This window comes from Sapajus apella, unplaced genomic scaffold (genome assembly GCF_009761245.1).
Source record: "Sapajus apella isolate SASKATOON/1434 unplaced genomic scaffold, GSC_monkey_1.0 scaffold126, whole genome shotgun sequence".
Classification (NCBI taxonomy): Eukaryota; Metazoa; Chordata; class Mammalia; order Primates; family Cebidae; genus Sapajus; species Sapajus apella.
This window is the reverse complement of record NW_022437066.1, coordinates 3,927,165-3,945,535: the sequence shown is the minus strand read 5'-3', so window position 1 is coordinate 3,945,535 and position 18,371 is coordinate 3,927,165. Positions and strand designations below refer to the sequence as shown.

The following is an 18,371-nucleotide window of genomic DNA, read 5'->3' as shown; positions in this document are numbered from 1 at the left end:
GAATACCCAGCCCCACAGCAACTCTGCTCCCTTGCACAAGGGCCTAAACAGGGAGGTGGTGCCAGAACGGCCCACTGGGCCCCTCCAAGCGCCAGCCTCCCCTTCAGGCAGCCCCTCGCCAGGTGGGAGTGGACGTCAGGTGAGGTGACCAGGGCACAGGGCGGCAGCAGTCACACCAGCAGCAGCCTTTGTGTGCTGCCCGCTTTTAAGCTGGGCCAAGCACATGCCTGCACCCTGTGTCGGGTGTCACTACTCCACATCTACCCGGGGGAGGGGGAGTGTAAATGGGTAAACCGAGGCACAGAAAGGTGGAGCAAGTTGTCCAAGGGCAAACATGAGCAAGCTACGGTTTCCAAGTTGGACTTGGAAACAGCTCCTTTAACGTGGTCCTCTTCCTCACCATGCCATTCCACCACTCAGAAAATCCACACACGCCCTGAGCCCAGCACTGTGCAGTGGACAAACAGGTAGGCACACAGGGCTCCTGCTTTCAGGACTTCCAGGCAGGACACTCACTTTTCCAACCGCCCCTCCAAAGTCTTCCAAGAACTTCCAATCTCTCGGGTCATCAGTTTCCATCGAGGTCAGTCCCATGTGGCACAGCAGGGAGCTGGCCTCGCCCGCCCTCCTGCAAGGCTTTTCATGTGATTCATGCCCTTGGCAGAGACAGCGTGCGTCATGGCCCAGAGCAGGTTACGTCCACCTCAAGTCCCTTTTACAGCCTTTTCCTACTGACGCCAAGCCAGGCTGCTGAAAGCACCGACAGGCCATTTCATAGAATGAGGGGAATGAAGGTCTCATTTGAGCCACTCCCAGCAGCCCGAGGCAGAGCCGATCTCCTTACCAGGAGCAGTGCTCACCGCAGCCCGCCCGGCACCCCTCCACGTCCATGGCCTCCCCCACCAGGAGCCGGGAGGGCTGAGCACTCACTGGGCCAAGCCTGTCGCCCACAGCAGGAACCTGCTGGGTCAATGCCATCTGCCTCTCTCCTTCCCTACCTGGCCTCCCACACTTGGCTCACCTCCCATCTTGGGGTCTGCTTCTGGGAGTACCCAGCCTCAGAGCCTTACAAAACAGGATTCAATAAAACCTGCCCTGGGCAGAGACTGTCACTCACATGCAACCCTCAACTTGCAACGCACGGCATGTCTCACAGAAAGTATTGCTGTCAGCAGCAGCAACAGCTCCAATTTACAGATGAGGAAACTGAGGCTCAGAACTGATGTGCCCAAAATCACACAACTGAGAAACAACAAAGAATACAAAGTCCAGCTCCCTCCAAAGTCCAGGAGACCCCCGCCTGCCTGGTATGGCCAGGGGAAGCCCCCACGGGGCTGCTCACCCAGGAGCACAAAGGCACGGCACCCGGGCCCACCACAGTGCTGAGCTCCAAGGGAGTATCTAAATATCTCACACCTGTACGTTCACCTTCACACCAGTGCAGTCATAGACTAGAACTATGAATATCTGTCATGGAGAGACGGGATCAGGAAGGCAGAGGTGCCTCCTCCAATCCTCCCATACTTCTTCTGTTGCCAGGGACTTTTTAAAATACTGTGTTAGGGCTGGGTGCGGTAGCTCACAGCCGTAATCCCAGCACTTTGGGAGGCCGAGGCGGGCAGATCACAAGGTCAGGAGTTCAAGATCAGCCTGGCCAACATGGTAAAACCCCATCTCTACTAAAAATACAAAAAAATTAGCTAGGTATGGTGGTGCGTACCTGTAATCCCCGATACTCCAGAGGCTGAGGCAGGAGAATGGCTTGAACCAGGACCCAAGAGGCAGAGGTTGCAGTGAGCCGAGACGCGGCTACTGCACTCCAGCCTGGGCTACAGAGCGAGACTCCATCTCAAAAAAAAAATGCTATGTTGGCCGCCTCCAGGGTCATCCTCCCACAGAGGGGTCCTTTCTGAAGCGGCTGGGTTACGACGGGGTTCCCCCACCCCCGGTAGAAAAGGCCACAGTGAGATCCTCCGAGCAGACTCTGGGACCAGCATCCTCCAGCTGGCAGTCCAGGGAGGGCAGTCTCCCCAGCCCAGCCCAGCCCTGCCTCCCCTGGCCTCACCCTGGAGAGAGGAGGAGACAGTGAGATCCCAGATCAGAGCCCGAGTGAGGAGATGGGCTCTGCCTCCGGGTGGGAGTTGATGTCCTCACAAGGGACAGGCTGTTTATTTTAATAGTGGTAAAGTTTACATAACATAAATCTCACCATTAATGACATTTAGTGTAATACATCCACAGTGTCAAGAACCTTCAGGACTATGGTGCTCCGGAAGCTTTTCACCCCCACCCCCAGACGGAGCCCCACGCTGACAAGCACTCTCCCCCAGTGCCTTCGCCCAGCAGCCACGCATCTGCTTTCTGTTCTTCGACGGAGCTGCTGTTCCGGAAGATTTAAGGGAATCACACAGGACTTGCCCTTTTGGGCCTGGCTTCTTCCCCTTAGCATCACGTCCTTCAGGCTCATCCACAGACACTCCCCTGCATAACGGACGCTGTGTGGGTGCTCCATCCATCCACTGAGGAAGCCATTCTTTTCATCTCCATCCTACAGAGGAGGAAACTGAGGCTCCAGGAAGGTCAAACTCAAAAGCACACAGTGTCAGCGGCTCTAGGACTGCGGCTCCAGGTCCTAACCACACTGCCCTGTGCCTGGACATCCCAGGGATGGGGCTGTGCCTCGCCTACAGCCAGGGACTCGGGCCAGAGGGGAGCAACAACGCAGCAAGGCTGAGGTGCCAAGAGACAGGGACCTCAGCCGGCCCAGCTCCAGGCCCAGGCCACGCCCAGCTGCCCTGCCCCAAGCCTGCCTCCTTCCAGCTCTGGAATGAAAATAAATAAAACCAAGAGACCTCAGGCAGAGCAAGGCCCCACCCCCAGCATCCCACGAGGACCTCCAGCAGCCCTCGCCATCTACAGCATACAACGGGTGCCGGGTGGGGCAGCCCAGCAGCTGTAGGTGGAACAGCTCAGATCTGAAGGGGGTCTTGTCTTTCACCGAAATGACTGTGGGATCGTTTCTCTCTCCTGTCCCAATAGAAACATGAGCTGGGGCCTGGGGGAGGGAGGTACAGATGGCCCCGTCACAGGGGGCAGGAGGGTCTCAGGATGCAACACTCATGAGCATTGAGAGACCAGAACCTTCTGCCACCCCAGGGGCCTGGGACACAAAGTGCCACCAGACAAGGATTACCTAGGCACCTTGTGCACCGGGGACACGTGGCAATGACTCTGGGGCCAGTCACTCTCCATGAATGACAGCTGTCACTCACCCAGGCGAGTGACATGACAGGCGGTCCATCTCCAGCCATGACAGCTGTCACTCACCCGGCACCTCTGGTTCCTGACAAGGTTGGGAGGTGGGGCACTGGAGCTGCAGGCAAGTGTCCAGAGCCCGTAGCCCTGCCAGACGCCAACCACAGACACACCGGGGGACAGAACAAGGCAGAAAAACCAAAAGGCAGGCTTCAGAACTCTGGGGAGCAGCCAAGGTCAAGGGGGCAGCTCCTGAGTCAGGAAGGCCAAGCCAAGTCCCAGTGGCTCAGTGCTGAGGGCCTCTGCCCCTCAGCTGGCAAAGGGGATGGGGCGTCCCCCTGCCCTGGGGCACGCAGCTCTGGCGCCCCTGCCTCTGGAGATGTCCTATGTGTATGAGACAAATGTGATGACCCAAGAAATGTGGCTGAAAACTGGACACATGTCCAAGACCAGAGACAGGGAGGCACATGGCGTTGGAGGGTCAGGCCAGGAGAGGCAGGGCTGGGCGGGGCTGGGGAGATTGCCCTCCCTGGCCCGCCTGCTGGAGGATGCTGGTCCCAGAGTCCACTCGGGGGATCTCAAGGCTGCCTCCTCCGTCGGGAGCTGGGGGACACTATCCCTCTCCAGTGGCTGCGGAAAGGACCCCTGTGGGAGGATGACCCTAGAGGTGGCCCCTGACAACAGAAGACAGACAAGCACTCCCTCCCCACCCCTACGCAGATTTCAAAGAACACAGGGCTCCGAGCCCTTGAAAAAACTTGGAGATGGACTCCCCAGTCCCGGGAAGGCCATGGCCAGCAAGCTCCTGGCGGGAAACAAAGGTATCGTGTTTTCTCGCTGCCTTTGAAACCAAAACTACAAAACAAACCAACAGAAACACTCTGACTTCAAGGTCCCGTTGGTCCAGGGAGACAAGGAGTGGGTCTGCTAAGATGGTTTTTCTTCATCCTTATGCAAAACTCTCTAAAGACTGACAAATGAACCCCACAAAACAGAAACGCCGTGTTTCTGCCAACGGACTGCAAAGCCTGCAACTGCCAAGCACAAGGAGACCCAACTCAGGGGTGCCACTGCCCAGGGGTGCCGCCGCCCAGGGGTGCCGCCGCCCAGGGGTGCCGCCGCCCAGGGGTGAGGCCGCTCAGGGGTGAGGCCGCTCAGGGGTGCCACGCTCAGGGGTGCCACGCTCAGGGGTGAGGCCGCTCAGGGGTGAGGCCGGTCAGGGGTGTCGCCGCTCAGGGGTGTCGCCGCTCAGGGGTGAGGCCGCTCAGGGGTGAGGCCGCTCAGGGGTGCCCCCGCTCAGGGGTGCGGCCACCCGAAGTTCCCCTACCACTGCGGAGACCTGCCCCCTCCGAGGCCCTGTATTTGTTATTCTTGCTTCTCTTTTGGATCCAGAAGCCAAACAGTATCTGTGGCTCCAGGCAGAGAGTCCCTCTGAATAAGAAGCTTCCGGAGACCAAAATGCAGGCACCTGAGCATGGGGCTTGCCCCGGTGAAGAAGGGGGCTCATCAGAGCTGACTGGGGCAGGGCTGGGGTGCTCGCTGGGTTTAGGGTCTCCTCCAGCCAGCTCCTGACCCCAGTGTGAGAGCAGGCCTGAAGGTCCTGGAGCACCCACCACAGCAGCATCAACTGAGCACATGTGGAGGGGCACTGAGGCCTCCAAAGAGCTTTCGTGCCTGGGATGGGGATGTTCTGGGGTGGGGGTGTCCTGGGGTGGGGGTGTCCTGGGGTGGGGGTGTCCTGGGGTGGGGATGTCCTGGGGTGGGGGTGTCCTGGGATAGGGGTGTCCTGGGATAGGGGTGTCCTGGGTGGGGGTGTCCTGGGATGGAGGGTCCTGGGGTGGGGGTGTCCTGGGGTGGGAGTGTCGGAGAGGGGACTCATGGCTCCACCCTGCAGGGATGGGGGGCACATCTGCCAAGCACTTCCCACTTGCCAGGCACCTGGCTAAGAGCCGGGTCCCCAGCCAACCCCTGGGAGGGGCTTCTAGCCCCTTTGACAGAGGAGGTGGCAGGGCCCAGAGGTGCCATGGGACAGCCAGGACACACTGAGGTAGGATCTGAACACGGGTGTTGGAGGGCTCAATGCTGTGCCATCTCCACCCCAGGAAAGTGTAGGCCGCCCGATGCCCAACCACACTTCAGGCCAGGCCCGGAGCAGATGGGTCCCCAGGCAGAGGCTGCATGAGGACGGCTCGGCTTCCAGGGCAGCAGGAAGGAGCGGACGCCACAGCCATCCGGAACTCGGACAGAGGATGTTGACAGGCCGGGAGGATGAGCCGGTGCAGACTTCCTGCCGCAGAGACACAGAGCCTGGAGGACAGGCAGCCGGGCACTGACCCGGGCCCAGCCCCGCCCCCGGCCCTGTCACAGGGCCACACCACTGACCTCGGGCCCACAGGACCTCCTGCTGTCAGCCAGCTGACTTCGCCAGGGCCCCAAGCTCCCCAGCAGGCCCCAGCTGAACTCACTCAGTTGAAACAGCATTCGGGGAGCACAGGTGCCGGTGATGAGGGAAGGCGGTGCCAGCTGCACGCCCTAACGCCCTGGTACCTGTCAGGGAGCCTGCCAGTCACCTGAAGGCAGCCCTGCCTCCTGCCTGCCTTCTCTCTCATCCAGAAGTGCCATCTTCCTCTCTCCATTCATCCTCATTCTGCGGCCCAGAAAGCCAGCGACACCAGGACAGGTTTTCTGCCTCTCCTGCTCAATGCCAAGAGCGGTGCATGGCAAACAGGGTGCAGTGGAGGGCAGAGTGGAGGGAACACAGGCTGGGCTGCCAGCCACCCAGGAGCAGGAGGCCCAGGCCCAGAAGCCACGTGGCCAGAGGGCAGCGCCAGTCAGCCCTGGCGCCATCTCTGGATTCCGGCACCTGGCTCTCTGTCTCCCAACCTCCCACCAACCCAAGGGCCCATTTTGCTGGGTGGGCGGGCGGAGCGAATGGCACTCCAGAGGCCAGAGACATGCCAGGGCTGGCACAGGGCCTCAATCCCCACACAGCTGCGCGACCTCCAGACTGGTTCATCACCTATCCCCTCCTTCATCCATTAACCGGGACAGAGCCGCCCCCATCTGGTGCCACCCAGGGTCTTCCGAGGACCAGGGGAGGTGCCAGTGCTGGGCAGTCCTGAAACAAACCCTCCCAGGGCGGAGAAAGGGCGCATGTCAGGGCAGAGGAGCCCTGGACACAGGATCTTTCCCCAGGACACCGGGGTGCTGCCCCCAACCCTGACACCACAGAGGCTGATGACCACGCAGCTGCCCGGCCAGCCGTGGGACATGGCAACCTCTCTGGAACCTTCTATCACGCATCTCTCTGGGTCTCAGACTCATCATCTGCTGCAGGGAAACACCATCCCCTGCAAGGCAGAAGGAAGGACACCAAGCAGGTGGCCCGGTGCCAGCCCGGTCAAGCTCTGCAGTGAGCGGCGGCTGCTGCCTTCGGTCTCTAATCATCAGAGCTGCCGGCAAGCAGCTTCCTCTGCCCCAACTGCTACTGGAAAACAGATTTCAAAAACGGCAACACCCCTTCCAGCAATGATCTGGAATGAAGCCGTGTGGCAGCGCTGCCAGCCCTTGGCCACACAGAACACCCACCTGCCTCCAACCCTTAGCTACCAAAAGCCATCTACTTTTCAGGGCATCTCAAGTGTCACCTCCTCCAGGAAGCTCTCCGCCATCACCCTGCTTCCAGGGATCTAAATACCACATTTGCTGAGGACTAGCACATCCTGCTGTGGACCCAGCAAAGCCTGCATGTGCCCCACCTCCCGCCCGGTCTAGCCCGGGAGGCCCTGGGGAGAAGCAGGAGACGGGGTGAGGCCCCTTCTTCATCCCGGGTCACCAGCAGGTTCTTTGTCACCCATGGTCCTCCTGTGACTATTAGCAGCTCCCCTTCCCCATCTCAGACTTCGGTGTCGCAGGACCATCTGGTTGACCTGACTCTGCTCACCCCAGAATGCCTCCTCCTGCAGACTAGCACTAGTGACCACAACCACATCCACTACACCAGCACGGTGGGCCAGGTGCACCCAGCAGCACGCCCAGGGCTTCAGCTCCCGACTAGCAGCCAGAGGGGAGGAGAGGAGGGGCAGGCAGTGAGGCTGCAGCCCCAGAAGGAGAGCCACTCCCTCAGGCCACCCACAGCACCCTGCTCTGATGCTGAGGGAGGGCAGGCCATGGTGAGGGCCAGTGCCCTCGCTGGGAGTGAGCCACTGGACTCGGGGTGAGGGTGCCGTGTCCTGAGGCTCAGTGGGGCCTGCTGCAGGTAGAAACCGTGCTGGGCACCAGGCACACGCTCTTTGCACTAAATCTTTCCAAGAGGCCGGGCGCGGTGGCTCATGCCTGTAAGCCCAGCACTTTGGGAGGCCGAGGCGGGTGGATCACGAAGTCAAGACCATCCTGGTCAACATGGTGAAACCCCGTCTCTACTAAAAATACAAAAATTGGCTGGGCATGGTGGCTCACGCCTGTGGTCCCAGCTGCTCAGGAGGCTGAGGCAGGAGAATTGCCTGAACCCAGGAGGCGGAGGTTGCGGTGAGTCGAGATCGCGCCATGCACTCCAGCCTGGGTAACAAGAGCGAAACTCCGTCTAAAAAAAAAAAAAAAAGTCTTTCCAAGAGTCCACAAGGTGGCCACAGTCATCCCATTTCAGACAAAGGCTGAGCTGGAGGGACATGGCCACCGTGAAGATTCTAAGCATGGCCGAGCAGGCAAGTGTGGTCCCATTGTCACCCCTGCGGGCCACTCATCGAATCTCCAAGCATTCCCAAGAATCTCTTTACGGTAGTGTCCTTCCAGACACGAGCAGCCGGCCTCCATCAGGAGCAAAGGCCCCTCTATGCTGCCCCAAGGGCGGGGGTGGGGGTCATGGAGGTGCTCAGCCCGCTTCCTGGCACAAAGAGGGCCTGGGAGAAAGCTTTGCTCTTACTGAGCACTTCCTGTTTGGCCCCTGCCAAGGGCTTTCGACACAAATCAGTCAATGCAACCAGCTGTGTGGACCGGAAGGGGAAAGCCCGGGACACCAAGAGCCCTTATCAGGGACCCGAGCGGGCCTGGGGGCAGGAGAGGCTGCCAGGACAGGCCTCTAAGCAGACAGCAGCAGGGAGCCAGGCGAGAAGGTTCCCCTGCAGGGAACTGCGAGGGAAAGGCCCTGAGCTGGGAGGCACAGAAAGGTGGCCAGCGTGGCTGAAGCTGGGGCACCAAGGGCCAGGGAGACTCGACGGGGACAACACCAGGCAGGGCTGGTACCTCCAGGGCAGGAGCGCCAAAGCGTGTGTGGCTGCAGCACGTGTGGCCAGGCCAGGCTAGCGGCACAGGGGGCTGCAAGAGGGGAACCTAGGACAGGGCTCGGCAGACTGTGGCCGCCGCCTGGTTTCGTAGGGCCCGCCGCCTGGTTTCGTAGGGCCCGCCGCCTGGTTCTGCACATTCTGCAGGCCAAGAAAAGGTTGTTACATTTTTAAATGGTTGAGCAGGGTGGAGAAGGAAGCATAAGAATAATATTTCACGATAATGTGAAAATTATATACATTTCACATTTCATTCTCTAAAAATAAATGTTACTGGCACACAGCCGTGCTCCTCCGCTCACAGGCCATCCAGGGCCGCCTTCACGCTGCACGGACAGAGTGGCCTGGTCGTGACAGACACCGTCTGGCTCACAAAACCTAAAATATTTACTATCCAGCCCTGCACTGGAACATCTGCCGCCACCAGCTCTCAGAGAGAGATGGCAGTGGCCGGGCTGGGACACGGGGAAGGAAGGAGAGGACCTCAGGGCAGTCAGGAGGGAGGCCTGCTGGGGCCTCAGCTGGGGACTCGGGTCTGGGCATCTGCGTAAAGCCAGGGTCTCCCACACTGGCCCCAACAGGTTGCCAACGCTGTCCTGGGAATCCCACCCCTCAAACTGGGAAGCCACAGCCCACAGACATCGCAAGGACACAGGGACGGACATGTTTCCCCACAGGTCTCAAAAGAGGGCATCACGCTGCCCACCACCCAGGCCAGGACCAGCAATCTACCAGAAAGCGCAGGAAGATTTCCTCCAGGGAGGAGACATCGCATGCTCCGGGTCTCATGGCAAGAAAGGGCTCAACAGAGGTTTGGGGGTGGAGCAGATGCTCACCCATGCCTGGCCCCACACAAGGTCCTGCCTCCAGGACTCCACCGCCCTGACCCTGGGGCCCCAACCCATCTCCAAGGCCCAAACCACAGGCAGATTCGGGTCACTGCTCACGGTGGCCTCCACACCTCATGCCCAGCATCCCCCCCACGCCCCGTCTCATCCTGGCCCACGCCAAAGCCAGGCTTTTTGCCATCACAACACTCAGTACAGAACCCTCTCTCTCTTCACCAACGCCAGGTTATGCCCTCCTTGTGCCCCAGGGTCCTTCCTGCTGACCCCAGGCCTGAGCCTGGGATTCTGCTCAGCACAACCTTCAAGTGCCACTCCCAGTCAGTCCCTGTCACTCACAGCCGGGGCTCCCCCCCCAGCCCCACCCCATGCTCCCCGGCCCCCGCCAGCAGGAACACCAGTGCTCACGAGATGAGTGTTGGGCACCCTCGTTTTCCTTACTGTCCCCACAAGGAGCCTTTCCAGATATTTTTCCTAATCTCCCTCCCTGCATGAAATTTTAATACTGCAGATGCACTGGTCGTGGGTTTTTTGTTTTTTCTTTTCTTTTCTTTTTTTGAGATGGAGTCTCGCTCTGTTGCCCAGGCTGGAGCGCAGTGGCACAGTCTCAGCTCACTGCAACCTCCACCTCCTGGGTTCAAGCGATTCTCCCACCTCAGCCTCCTGACTAGCTGGGATTACGGGAGTGTGCCACCACATCCAGCTAATTTTTTCTATTTTTACTAGAGATGGGGCTTCCGCATGTTAGCCAGGATGGTCTCAATCTCCTGACCTCATGATCCACCCGCTTCAGCCTCCCGAAGTGCTGAGATTACAGGCATGATCCGCTATGCCTGGCCTGTTTTTTATTTATTTATTTTTTTTTTTTTGAGATGGAATCTTACTCTGTCGCCCAGGCTGGAGTGCAGTGGTGTGATCTCAGCTTACTGCAACCTCTGCCTCCCAGGTTCCAGCGATTATCCTGCCTCAGCCTCCCAAGTAGCTGGAATTACAAGTGTGCACCACCACACTGGCTAATTTTTTGTATTTTTAGTAAAGATGGGGTTTCACCATGTTGACCGCTCCTGACCTCAGGTGATCTGCCCACCTTGGCCTCCCAAAGTGCTGGGATTACAGACGTGAGCCACCGTGCCCAGCCTGTCTCTATGTTTTGTGTGGCTTGCACACCTGTAGTTTATTCACGAAAATAAGATTTCTGCTGACTACAGTAGCCCCTGCCTATAATCCCAATACTTTGGGAAGCCAAGGCATGAGGATCGCTTGAGCCCACGAGTTCAAGACAGGCCCGGGCAAGACAGCAAGCTCTCAACTCTACAAGAAATTAAAACCTTAGCTGGGCACAGTGGCACATGCCTGTAGTCCCAGCTACTTGGGAGACTGGAGGGAGAGGATCCCTTGAGCCCAGGAGTTTGAGGCTGCAGTGAGCCATGATCACACCACTGCTCTTCAGACTGGGTAACAGAGTGAGACCCTGTCTCTAAAAGTAACCGATATTAATATTTCTTTATCCCCAAAGATTTGATTTTTGCTCCCTCAGGAGCAGTAATGTCCCCGTTGAAAATGCACAGGTGGGCCGGGTGCGGTGGCTCACGCCTGTAATCCTAGCACTTTGGGAGCCTGGGGCGGGCAGATCAACTGGGGTTAGGAGTACAAGACCAGCCTGACCAAAATGGTGAAACCCTGTCTCTACTAAAACCCAAAAAAATTAGCCAGGCATGGTGGTATGTGCCTGTAGTCCCAGCTACTCAGGAGGCCTAGGCAGGAGAATTGCTCAAGGCCAGGAGGCAGAGGTTGCAGTGAACCGAGATTATGCCACTGCACTCCAGCCTGGGCGACAGAGGGAGGCCCTGCCTGAAAAAAAAAAAAAAAATCACAACTTAATTAAAATATATTATTATAATTACTGCTACACATTTCTTTCTGCTTTTTTGTTGCAATCACCAAAATTCTATAAATATAGATGTGGCTTACATTATATTTTTATCTGGCAGCACTGATATAGACAGAAAACAAACACACATGTCAACATGTATAGACACATATGGACACAGAGACACATGCATAAATGACACACGCACACCCATTCCCCAGGTGTGAACATGGAGAGCACCTGGAAACAGGAACACCCAGCAGCACTGAGCACACCTCACCCAATCTTGCCTTCTTTTTTTTTGTTGTTAAATACAGAATCTTACTCTGTCACCGAAGCTGGAGTGCAATGGCATGATCACAGGTCATTACAATCTCCACCTCCCTGGTTCAAGCAATTCTGCCTCAGCCTCCCGAGTAGCTGGAACTACAGGAATGTGCCACCACACCCAACTAATTTTTGTATTTTTAGTAGAGATGGAGTTTCACCATGTTGAGCAGGCTGGTCTCCAACACCTGACCTCAAATGATCTGCCCGCCTAGACCTCCCAAAGTGCTGGGATTACAGGTGTGAGCCACCCCACCCCGCTGCGATCTTGCCTTCTAAATACCCCTCTCCACTAGAGCTCCTCGGACGAACAGCTGATTCCTAAGCTGGGACAATGAAAACGCAGGGGGCGTCTGGAACATCTTGTGCCAGAGAGTCAGGCACAGGATTCACATGTCCTCTGCAGCTTAGAGAATGAGGAGGAGGACTCAAAAGACACAGGCAGGCCAGTGTGACACGGTTCCCACTGGTCAAATCGAGACTATATGAGCCTCAACGTCAATAATGATGGTAACGGGTTACATGCATGGAATAAAATAGGAAACTGTATGTAATCCAAACTGGAAACATGGCAGGAAGGGATGGAATGAGAGAGGGAGGGAGGGAAAAGAAAAGCAGAGATGGGATGAGAAGAAGAGGAAGAAAAGAGAGAGACTAGCAGGGAAGAACAAAGAAAGGAAGGAAGGGAGGGAGAAAAGAAGCAGGTGTCAAGATAGGGATACTGACTCAAGTGTCTTCTTTAAAGATGTGTTCCACTGCACTCCAGCCTGGGTAACAGAGCGAAAGTCAGTCTCAAAAAAAAAAAGTGTTAACAGCAAAGGGAAACAAAGTCACTTCACAGTGAAATCAAGCAAACTCCACCTTAGCAGGGAAACTCCACACATCACTCTCACTAGGGCACATCAAGCCCAGCGCCACCTGCTAGTTGGAGGCGAGAAGGAGGCCACGTGGAGGCTGTGCGGGGCCCCTACGGGTGCGTGGCCGGACCCTGCAAATGGGGGAACATTCTGTCACCGGAGGAGGCTGTAACCTTCCAGAGAGTCAAGGTCGTGAATATCAAAGAAAGGCGGAGGAACAGCACCAGGCTGACGGAGAGGGACACAGCCACAGGCAGCCCAGGGTCCGGAGGCTGGGACCCTGGGCTGGGACATTTGCTGGGTCATTTGTGGAAGACTGGCCAGGTCACGGATTGCTGCCATGTGCTGGATGGAGACAGCGGTGCTCTGGTTACGGAGGAGAATGTCCTTGTTTGTGGGAAACACAGGAATGCATTTGGGGGGCACAGCATCGAGCCCCACACTTACCCTCAAATGGTTCAAGAAAAGCTCACCTGTGCTGTACTTACAACTTTTCCTATGACTATTTTCAAATTTTTTTAGAAAATAAAATCTAAGCCCTCAAAAAGAAAAGACATCCTTGTCTTCCTTACAGCCAGCATTCCCTCCTCTGCTCCCGGCAGCCGTGTGTTTTGGACCTCGGCCGCACCAGCCAAGGCCCTTCTGCTGGCAACAGGAGCCCTTCGGGGTGTCCATGTGGTTTTTCAGTCACCAAGCACCTCATCAACATCCGATGGGGTCCTTGTGTGACCAGAAGCTTCATGAGAGCGGGGACAGCCCCAGCCTGTCCTCCTCCCTCCCTCGCAGGCACAAAGCCCGTGTGGCACGTGGCAGGGATTCAGGAATTATTCCTCAAATGAAGGCACAGAGGGACGAAGCGGTAAACGAACAGAGGGAGGCCGGGCTCCGAGGGACCCAGAGAGGAGCAAGCCCAGCCGTGGCCCTGCCTTGGAGGGGCACAGGCCTGGAGGGGGGCAGCCACACGAAGGTGCTCCGGAAATACTCGGTCTCTTTGTTTCAGGATCACCCTTCACACCCTCCAGCTGTCTGGCCACTGAGTTTTGCAGAACGAGCAACAAAAGTACCATGTAATGAAACAAAGAGTGGAGAGGATGAGGCCAGAGAGATGCCTGGAGCACTGGGGGGGTGAGACTGAGGCTCGAAGCACATGCAGGACAGGGTGGGGACAGGGTGAAACCCAAGGAGGCTGCCAAGGGGAGGCAGCCCCTACACCAGCTCCTACAGGAAGAACCGGGCTAGAAGGAAAGGTCTTCTTCCAGCAAGGGCACAGCTCATGACGGCACACATGGAAAAGGCCCTGGAGGGGGGTGCCAAAAACGTCACCAGGCTGGTATGTCCAGGAAGAGGCAGGGAGCAGGGTGGCTAAGGTGGAGGTGGGGGCATCCTCTGGCACACCCAGGACCAAGCCTGTGCATGGTGTCCCAGCAGTGGCTCCCTGATCTGTTTTATGGGGAGGAGGCCTCCAGGGTGACGTGGGCAAGTCAGAGCCTGGGCAGGTGGGGCCCTAACGGTGCAAACTGCGGATGCTAGCACAGGCAACCTCAGGACCTCCCGACCGAAGCTGCTCTGGACATACCCGGTCTCTCGTTAGGGTCGGCAAACTGTGACCATACCCAATGAGTTTAATTAAACCCACGGGGCTTCCAGGCACTTTGGATAAAAAGTAAAATAAAATACAGTAGATCCTGCCAGCTTGAGGGGAGATAAGCAAGTGGGCAACAGGGATCTCTGCGGCCGCCTCCGAGCCCCGGCTCTGCACACAGCAGATGCTGCATAAATGCACATTGCTATGATGCTCCATCAGGGCAAACAACCCAGCCTAGATTAAACTCAACGTGGGAGGGGTACTCCAAGTCCTCTGAAACTCAGATGCCACCAGGAGAAGCCAGGGGAAATTCCAGAAGGAGGGAACATCACAGAGCCCTCCAGGCCAGACATGTCAGGACCGGCAGGGAGGTGGGAGACTCCCCGGCCTGTGCTCTCAAGGGGCCCTGCAACTCACCAGCCAGGGATCACAGGCCCCTACCCCCAGCTCCAGCCACCCCACGAAAACGGACACACATCGTGATAACCCAAGAAGGAGTCCGGGACACATCTCAGAGTCTGCAAGAGAGCAGCTTAGGAACGGCCGAAGTCACCATTTATTTAAACAGTCCTGGGAGGGAGACTGCAATCCCTATGTTGGCTTTGTCACTTACTGATCTGGGTGAGAGGGAGTGGTGGGTTGGGGGCAGTGGGGAGTCACTCAAGCTCTCTGAACCCTGACGGTCTCACCTATCAAGCACAGGCGGCAACCCCCACCTAGCGTTGTGCTTGGCCCACAGCAGGGCAGGTAAGAAAGGGCAGATGTGATTTTTCCATGACCCAAACCACCATGGGTGAAGATGAGATCTTCCCTCCCCACCCTCACCCCTTAAGAAACGTGAGCTTCGGCCAGGCGCGGTGGCTCACGCCTGTAAACCCAGCACTTTGGGAGCCGGGGCCAGGGGATCACCTGAGGTCAGGAGTTTGAGGCCAGCCCGGGCCACATGGTGAAATCTCATCTCTACTAAAAGTACAAAAAATAACTGGGTGTAGGCCGGGCACTGTGGCTCACACCTGTAAACCCAGCACTTTGGGAGGCCAAGGCAAGGGGATCACCTGAGGTTGGGAGTTCAAAACCAGCCTGGCCAACATGCAGAAACCCCATCTCTACTAAAAATACAAAATTAGCAAGGCATGGTGGTGCATGCCTGTAATAGGAGCTACTTGGGAGGCTGAGGCAGGAGAATCACTTGAACCTGGGAGTCAGAGGTTGGGGTGAGCCGATAACGCACCATTGCACTCCAGCCTGGGCTATAAGAGCGAAATTCCGTCTCAAAAAAAAAAAATGCAAAAAATTAGCCGGTTGTGGTGGCAGGCACCTGTAATGCCAGCTATTCGGGAGGCTGAGGCAGGAGAATTGCTTGAATCCAGGAGGTGGAATCTGCAGTGAGTTGAGATGGCACCACTGCATTCCAGCCTAGGCCACAGAGCAAGACTCTTGTCTCAAAAAAAAAAAATAGCTGGGCATGGTGGTGCACACCTATAGCTCCAGCTACTCAGGAGGCTAGGCAGGCGAATCGCTTGAACCTGGAAGTGTGAAGGTCACATTGAGCCGAGATGGTGGCACCGCACTCCAGAGAAAGATTCCGTCTCAAAAAAAAAAAGGAAAAAAGAAATGTGAGTTTCCCAGATAACAGACAGTAGCCAGGTAGAAAAATAAAGTCCTTCTCCCAACCCCTATGCAGCCAGGCGAGATAAAGTGGTTTCTCCACGTGTGAATGTACAGATGGGGCTGTCACAGCCAATGTGAGGCTTAAGGGAGCACCTGCAGCTGTCCCTGTGCAGACAGCAGCCATACCACAGGTGGCCCATCCTCCACGAGACGGAGGAGTGGAGGACGAGCTTGCCCTCAGCTACAAAGGGCAAAACGTGTCAAGGGCCAGGTGATGTTCATTTTCTGGGCACTGTGCTAAGGGCATGGCTTCTGTGCCTGCCCTCAGCAAATCCTCCCAGCATGGCTAAGAGGGAACTGCTATGACTGTTCTCATGACACAGATGGGGAAACTGAGGCACTGGAGGTCACTGCCTACATGGGATGGGACAGTGCCAGGATTCAGTCAGAGCCCAGAGCCACACAGACACATACTCCTCTGGGCCTCCTACCACCCAGGCCCCTAGACATCCTCTACCAGCCCAGCTGCAGGCTCCCTAGACACCCCTCCACCGGCCCGACAGCAGGGCTCAAGGGGCCTGCGTCAGGGTCAGTACTGCTGCGTGGCCGATGGTTCCAGAGACTCGAACTTCCAGTGCAGGGGCTGAGCCAAGCCACCAGCCACAGCCAGGGCCCCCTCCTCTTCCCATCTTCCCAAACCACAGCAGGGGCGAGTCTACCAGTCAAGGCTGGCTTCCTTCCAAGCCTCCTCTGTGCTGACCCAGCTGCCCTGCCTCTGCCCTGAGCCCCAGACTGAATCTCGCTGGAGCAAGTCAGCCTGGGCAGCCCCTGCAACTCACATCAAAGGCCACTGCATTGGTTTGAGGCCCAGCCTTGCTCCCCACAGCTGCCCATCTCTGCAGTTTCTCCCACCAGAAGATGGAGTCGACTTCCCAGTCCCAGTGGGGCTCTGAGAACAGGTGAGAGGACAGATCTGGGGAAGCCCTCTGCAGCCGTGACTGCCACCCCTGCCACTCAAACCTGACACTGCAGGAAGAGGGGCTGGCTCCAGGGAGGCCCCTGAGGGCTCCTGCTGAGCTGGCCCTGGCGCTCCTGGGTAATTGGGTAATCATTACCGAGTGGGAGGGTGGCCCGATCCCCTCAGGGCTGGCCTTTGTCAGCGCCCCCAACCCGGCAGAGAAGGCCCAGTCTCCTAGGAAACGCAGTCACCGCCAAAGGGCAGTGGCCTCCCAGCCCAGCCTGGAAGGGTTGGTGACTCACTCTTCCTCCTTCCCGGGCAGCACGTCCCACTGGTGAATGGTCCCTGTCCACGTGGAGTTGCTGCGTGCAGTGAGGAGCGGCCGAGCCCACTGGAGGGTCGCACCTCGTGGGTGCTGGCTGGACCCGGCTGGCACTCCCTCTGCCTCCCCCCACCTCTTCTAAGCTGCTCCTGATAAGGATTCCCAGACCCCCAGAGGACAGGACGGAAGCCTCAATTCTGCTCAAGTCTTAACCAAGTTCCCTTTAAGAGGCCAAGAAAAACAGCTCTGTTCAGCGGGGCAGACATTTTCCTGCCTGGCCCTGCGGCCGCACGCGTGCCTCCGCCGCGACAAAGGCCACCCTCAGCACCCGACGGAGGGGCGGGGGTGTCGGGGAAACGAAGGGGGCCCCGACTGGCGCCAAGTGGTCCGGCCCCGGAGATCCTACAGGCGGCCCGACCCGAACCCGGGTCCTGAAAGGCGGAGGCCGGCGAGGGGGCGGTGCCCGGGGCGCACCGGCTCCCTCCGGCCCCGAGGGCTCCCGCCCCGCGTCCCTCCCGGGGCCGGCAGCCGCGCCCCGGGCAGGCGCGGCGATCGCGCACGCTCTTCCTCCGGCGTCCGGCTGGCAGGCGCGAGGCCCGAGGATGAGCCCCACGAGGCGCACACAGGGCTCGGCAGCCTCCCTGGTGACGGAGGGGACACGCGCAGGGCCCGGACGCCAGAGTCTCCCCCATCCCGGGCGGCGCAGACCGCGGAACCGGCGCACCCGGGACCTGAGCAGTGCCCGCGGGCGGCGGCGGCGCGTCCCGGGCTGGAGGGACTTTGCCAACTTCGCGCCTCCCGAGGTCGCGGCTCCGAGGCCCCGGGTCACGACCTCCCTCCATCGCCCCTCCCGCCGCCCGCCCGCGTCCCAGAGCCCGGCCGCCCCAGCCCCCGCGTTCCGTCCGCGCGTCCGGCAGCTCGAAAGCCGAAGCCCGGGGCCATCTAGCCGAGCCAGGCGCTCACCTGGGACATCTGCGGCCGGAAGTTGATGTCCTTGAGGTCGATGGAGCCGGGGGAGAGGTTGTGCAGCAGCTGGCACAGGAGCACCCCGTCGCGCAGCGCCTGCGCCAGGTCGAAGACCACGGCCGAGGGCCACACCACCCGGTGGTTGGGCGGCAGGACCTTGCAGTCGATGAGCCAGCGGCCGCACTGCCGCCACTGCTCCATGGCGCCCGCGGGCCCGACCGGCTCAGGTCAGCGCGCAAGCCAAAGTGCGGCGGCCGCGGGGCATCCCGCCCGCTCGCGCCGGGCTCGGGGCCGGGGCGGGGCTTCGTGCGGGCGGCCCCGGGTCCCCGCTGCGCCGCCGCGCGTCCCCTCCTCTTCCTCCTCCTCCTCCTCCTCCCCGAGCTGCTCTCGGGCCGCCGCTCCCGCCCACGTGCGGCCCGCGGGGCGGGCCAGGGGCAGCGCGTCGGACCCCCGCTTCACACACACGCGCGCCCGCGGGCCCCGGGCCGGGCTCCAC

At 58.7% G+C, this 18,371-nt stretch overlaps 1 protein-coding gene across 6 annotated transcripts in view; it reads right to left on the bottom strand.

Annotated features, from left to right (window-relative positions):
* Window positions 1-18,165, bottom strand: part of VAV2 (vav guanine nucleotide exchange factor 2) — a 223,927-nt gene extending 205,762 nt beyond the window's left edge. For 5 of the 6 annotated variants that reach the window (XM_032261960.1, XM_032261958.1, XM_032261956.1 and 2 more), the window contains exon 1: window positions 17,873-18,165. In XM_032261960.1, coding sequence (XP_032117851.1) covers window positions 17,873-18,076 — 204 coding nt within the window. In that variant the 5' untranslated portion in view covers window positions 18,077-18,165. The remainder of the gene's footprint in view (window positions 1-17,872) is intronic. The other variant, XM_032261961.1, reaches the window with a different exon arrangement.
* Window positions 18,166-18,371: the final 206 nt, after the last annotated feature.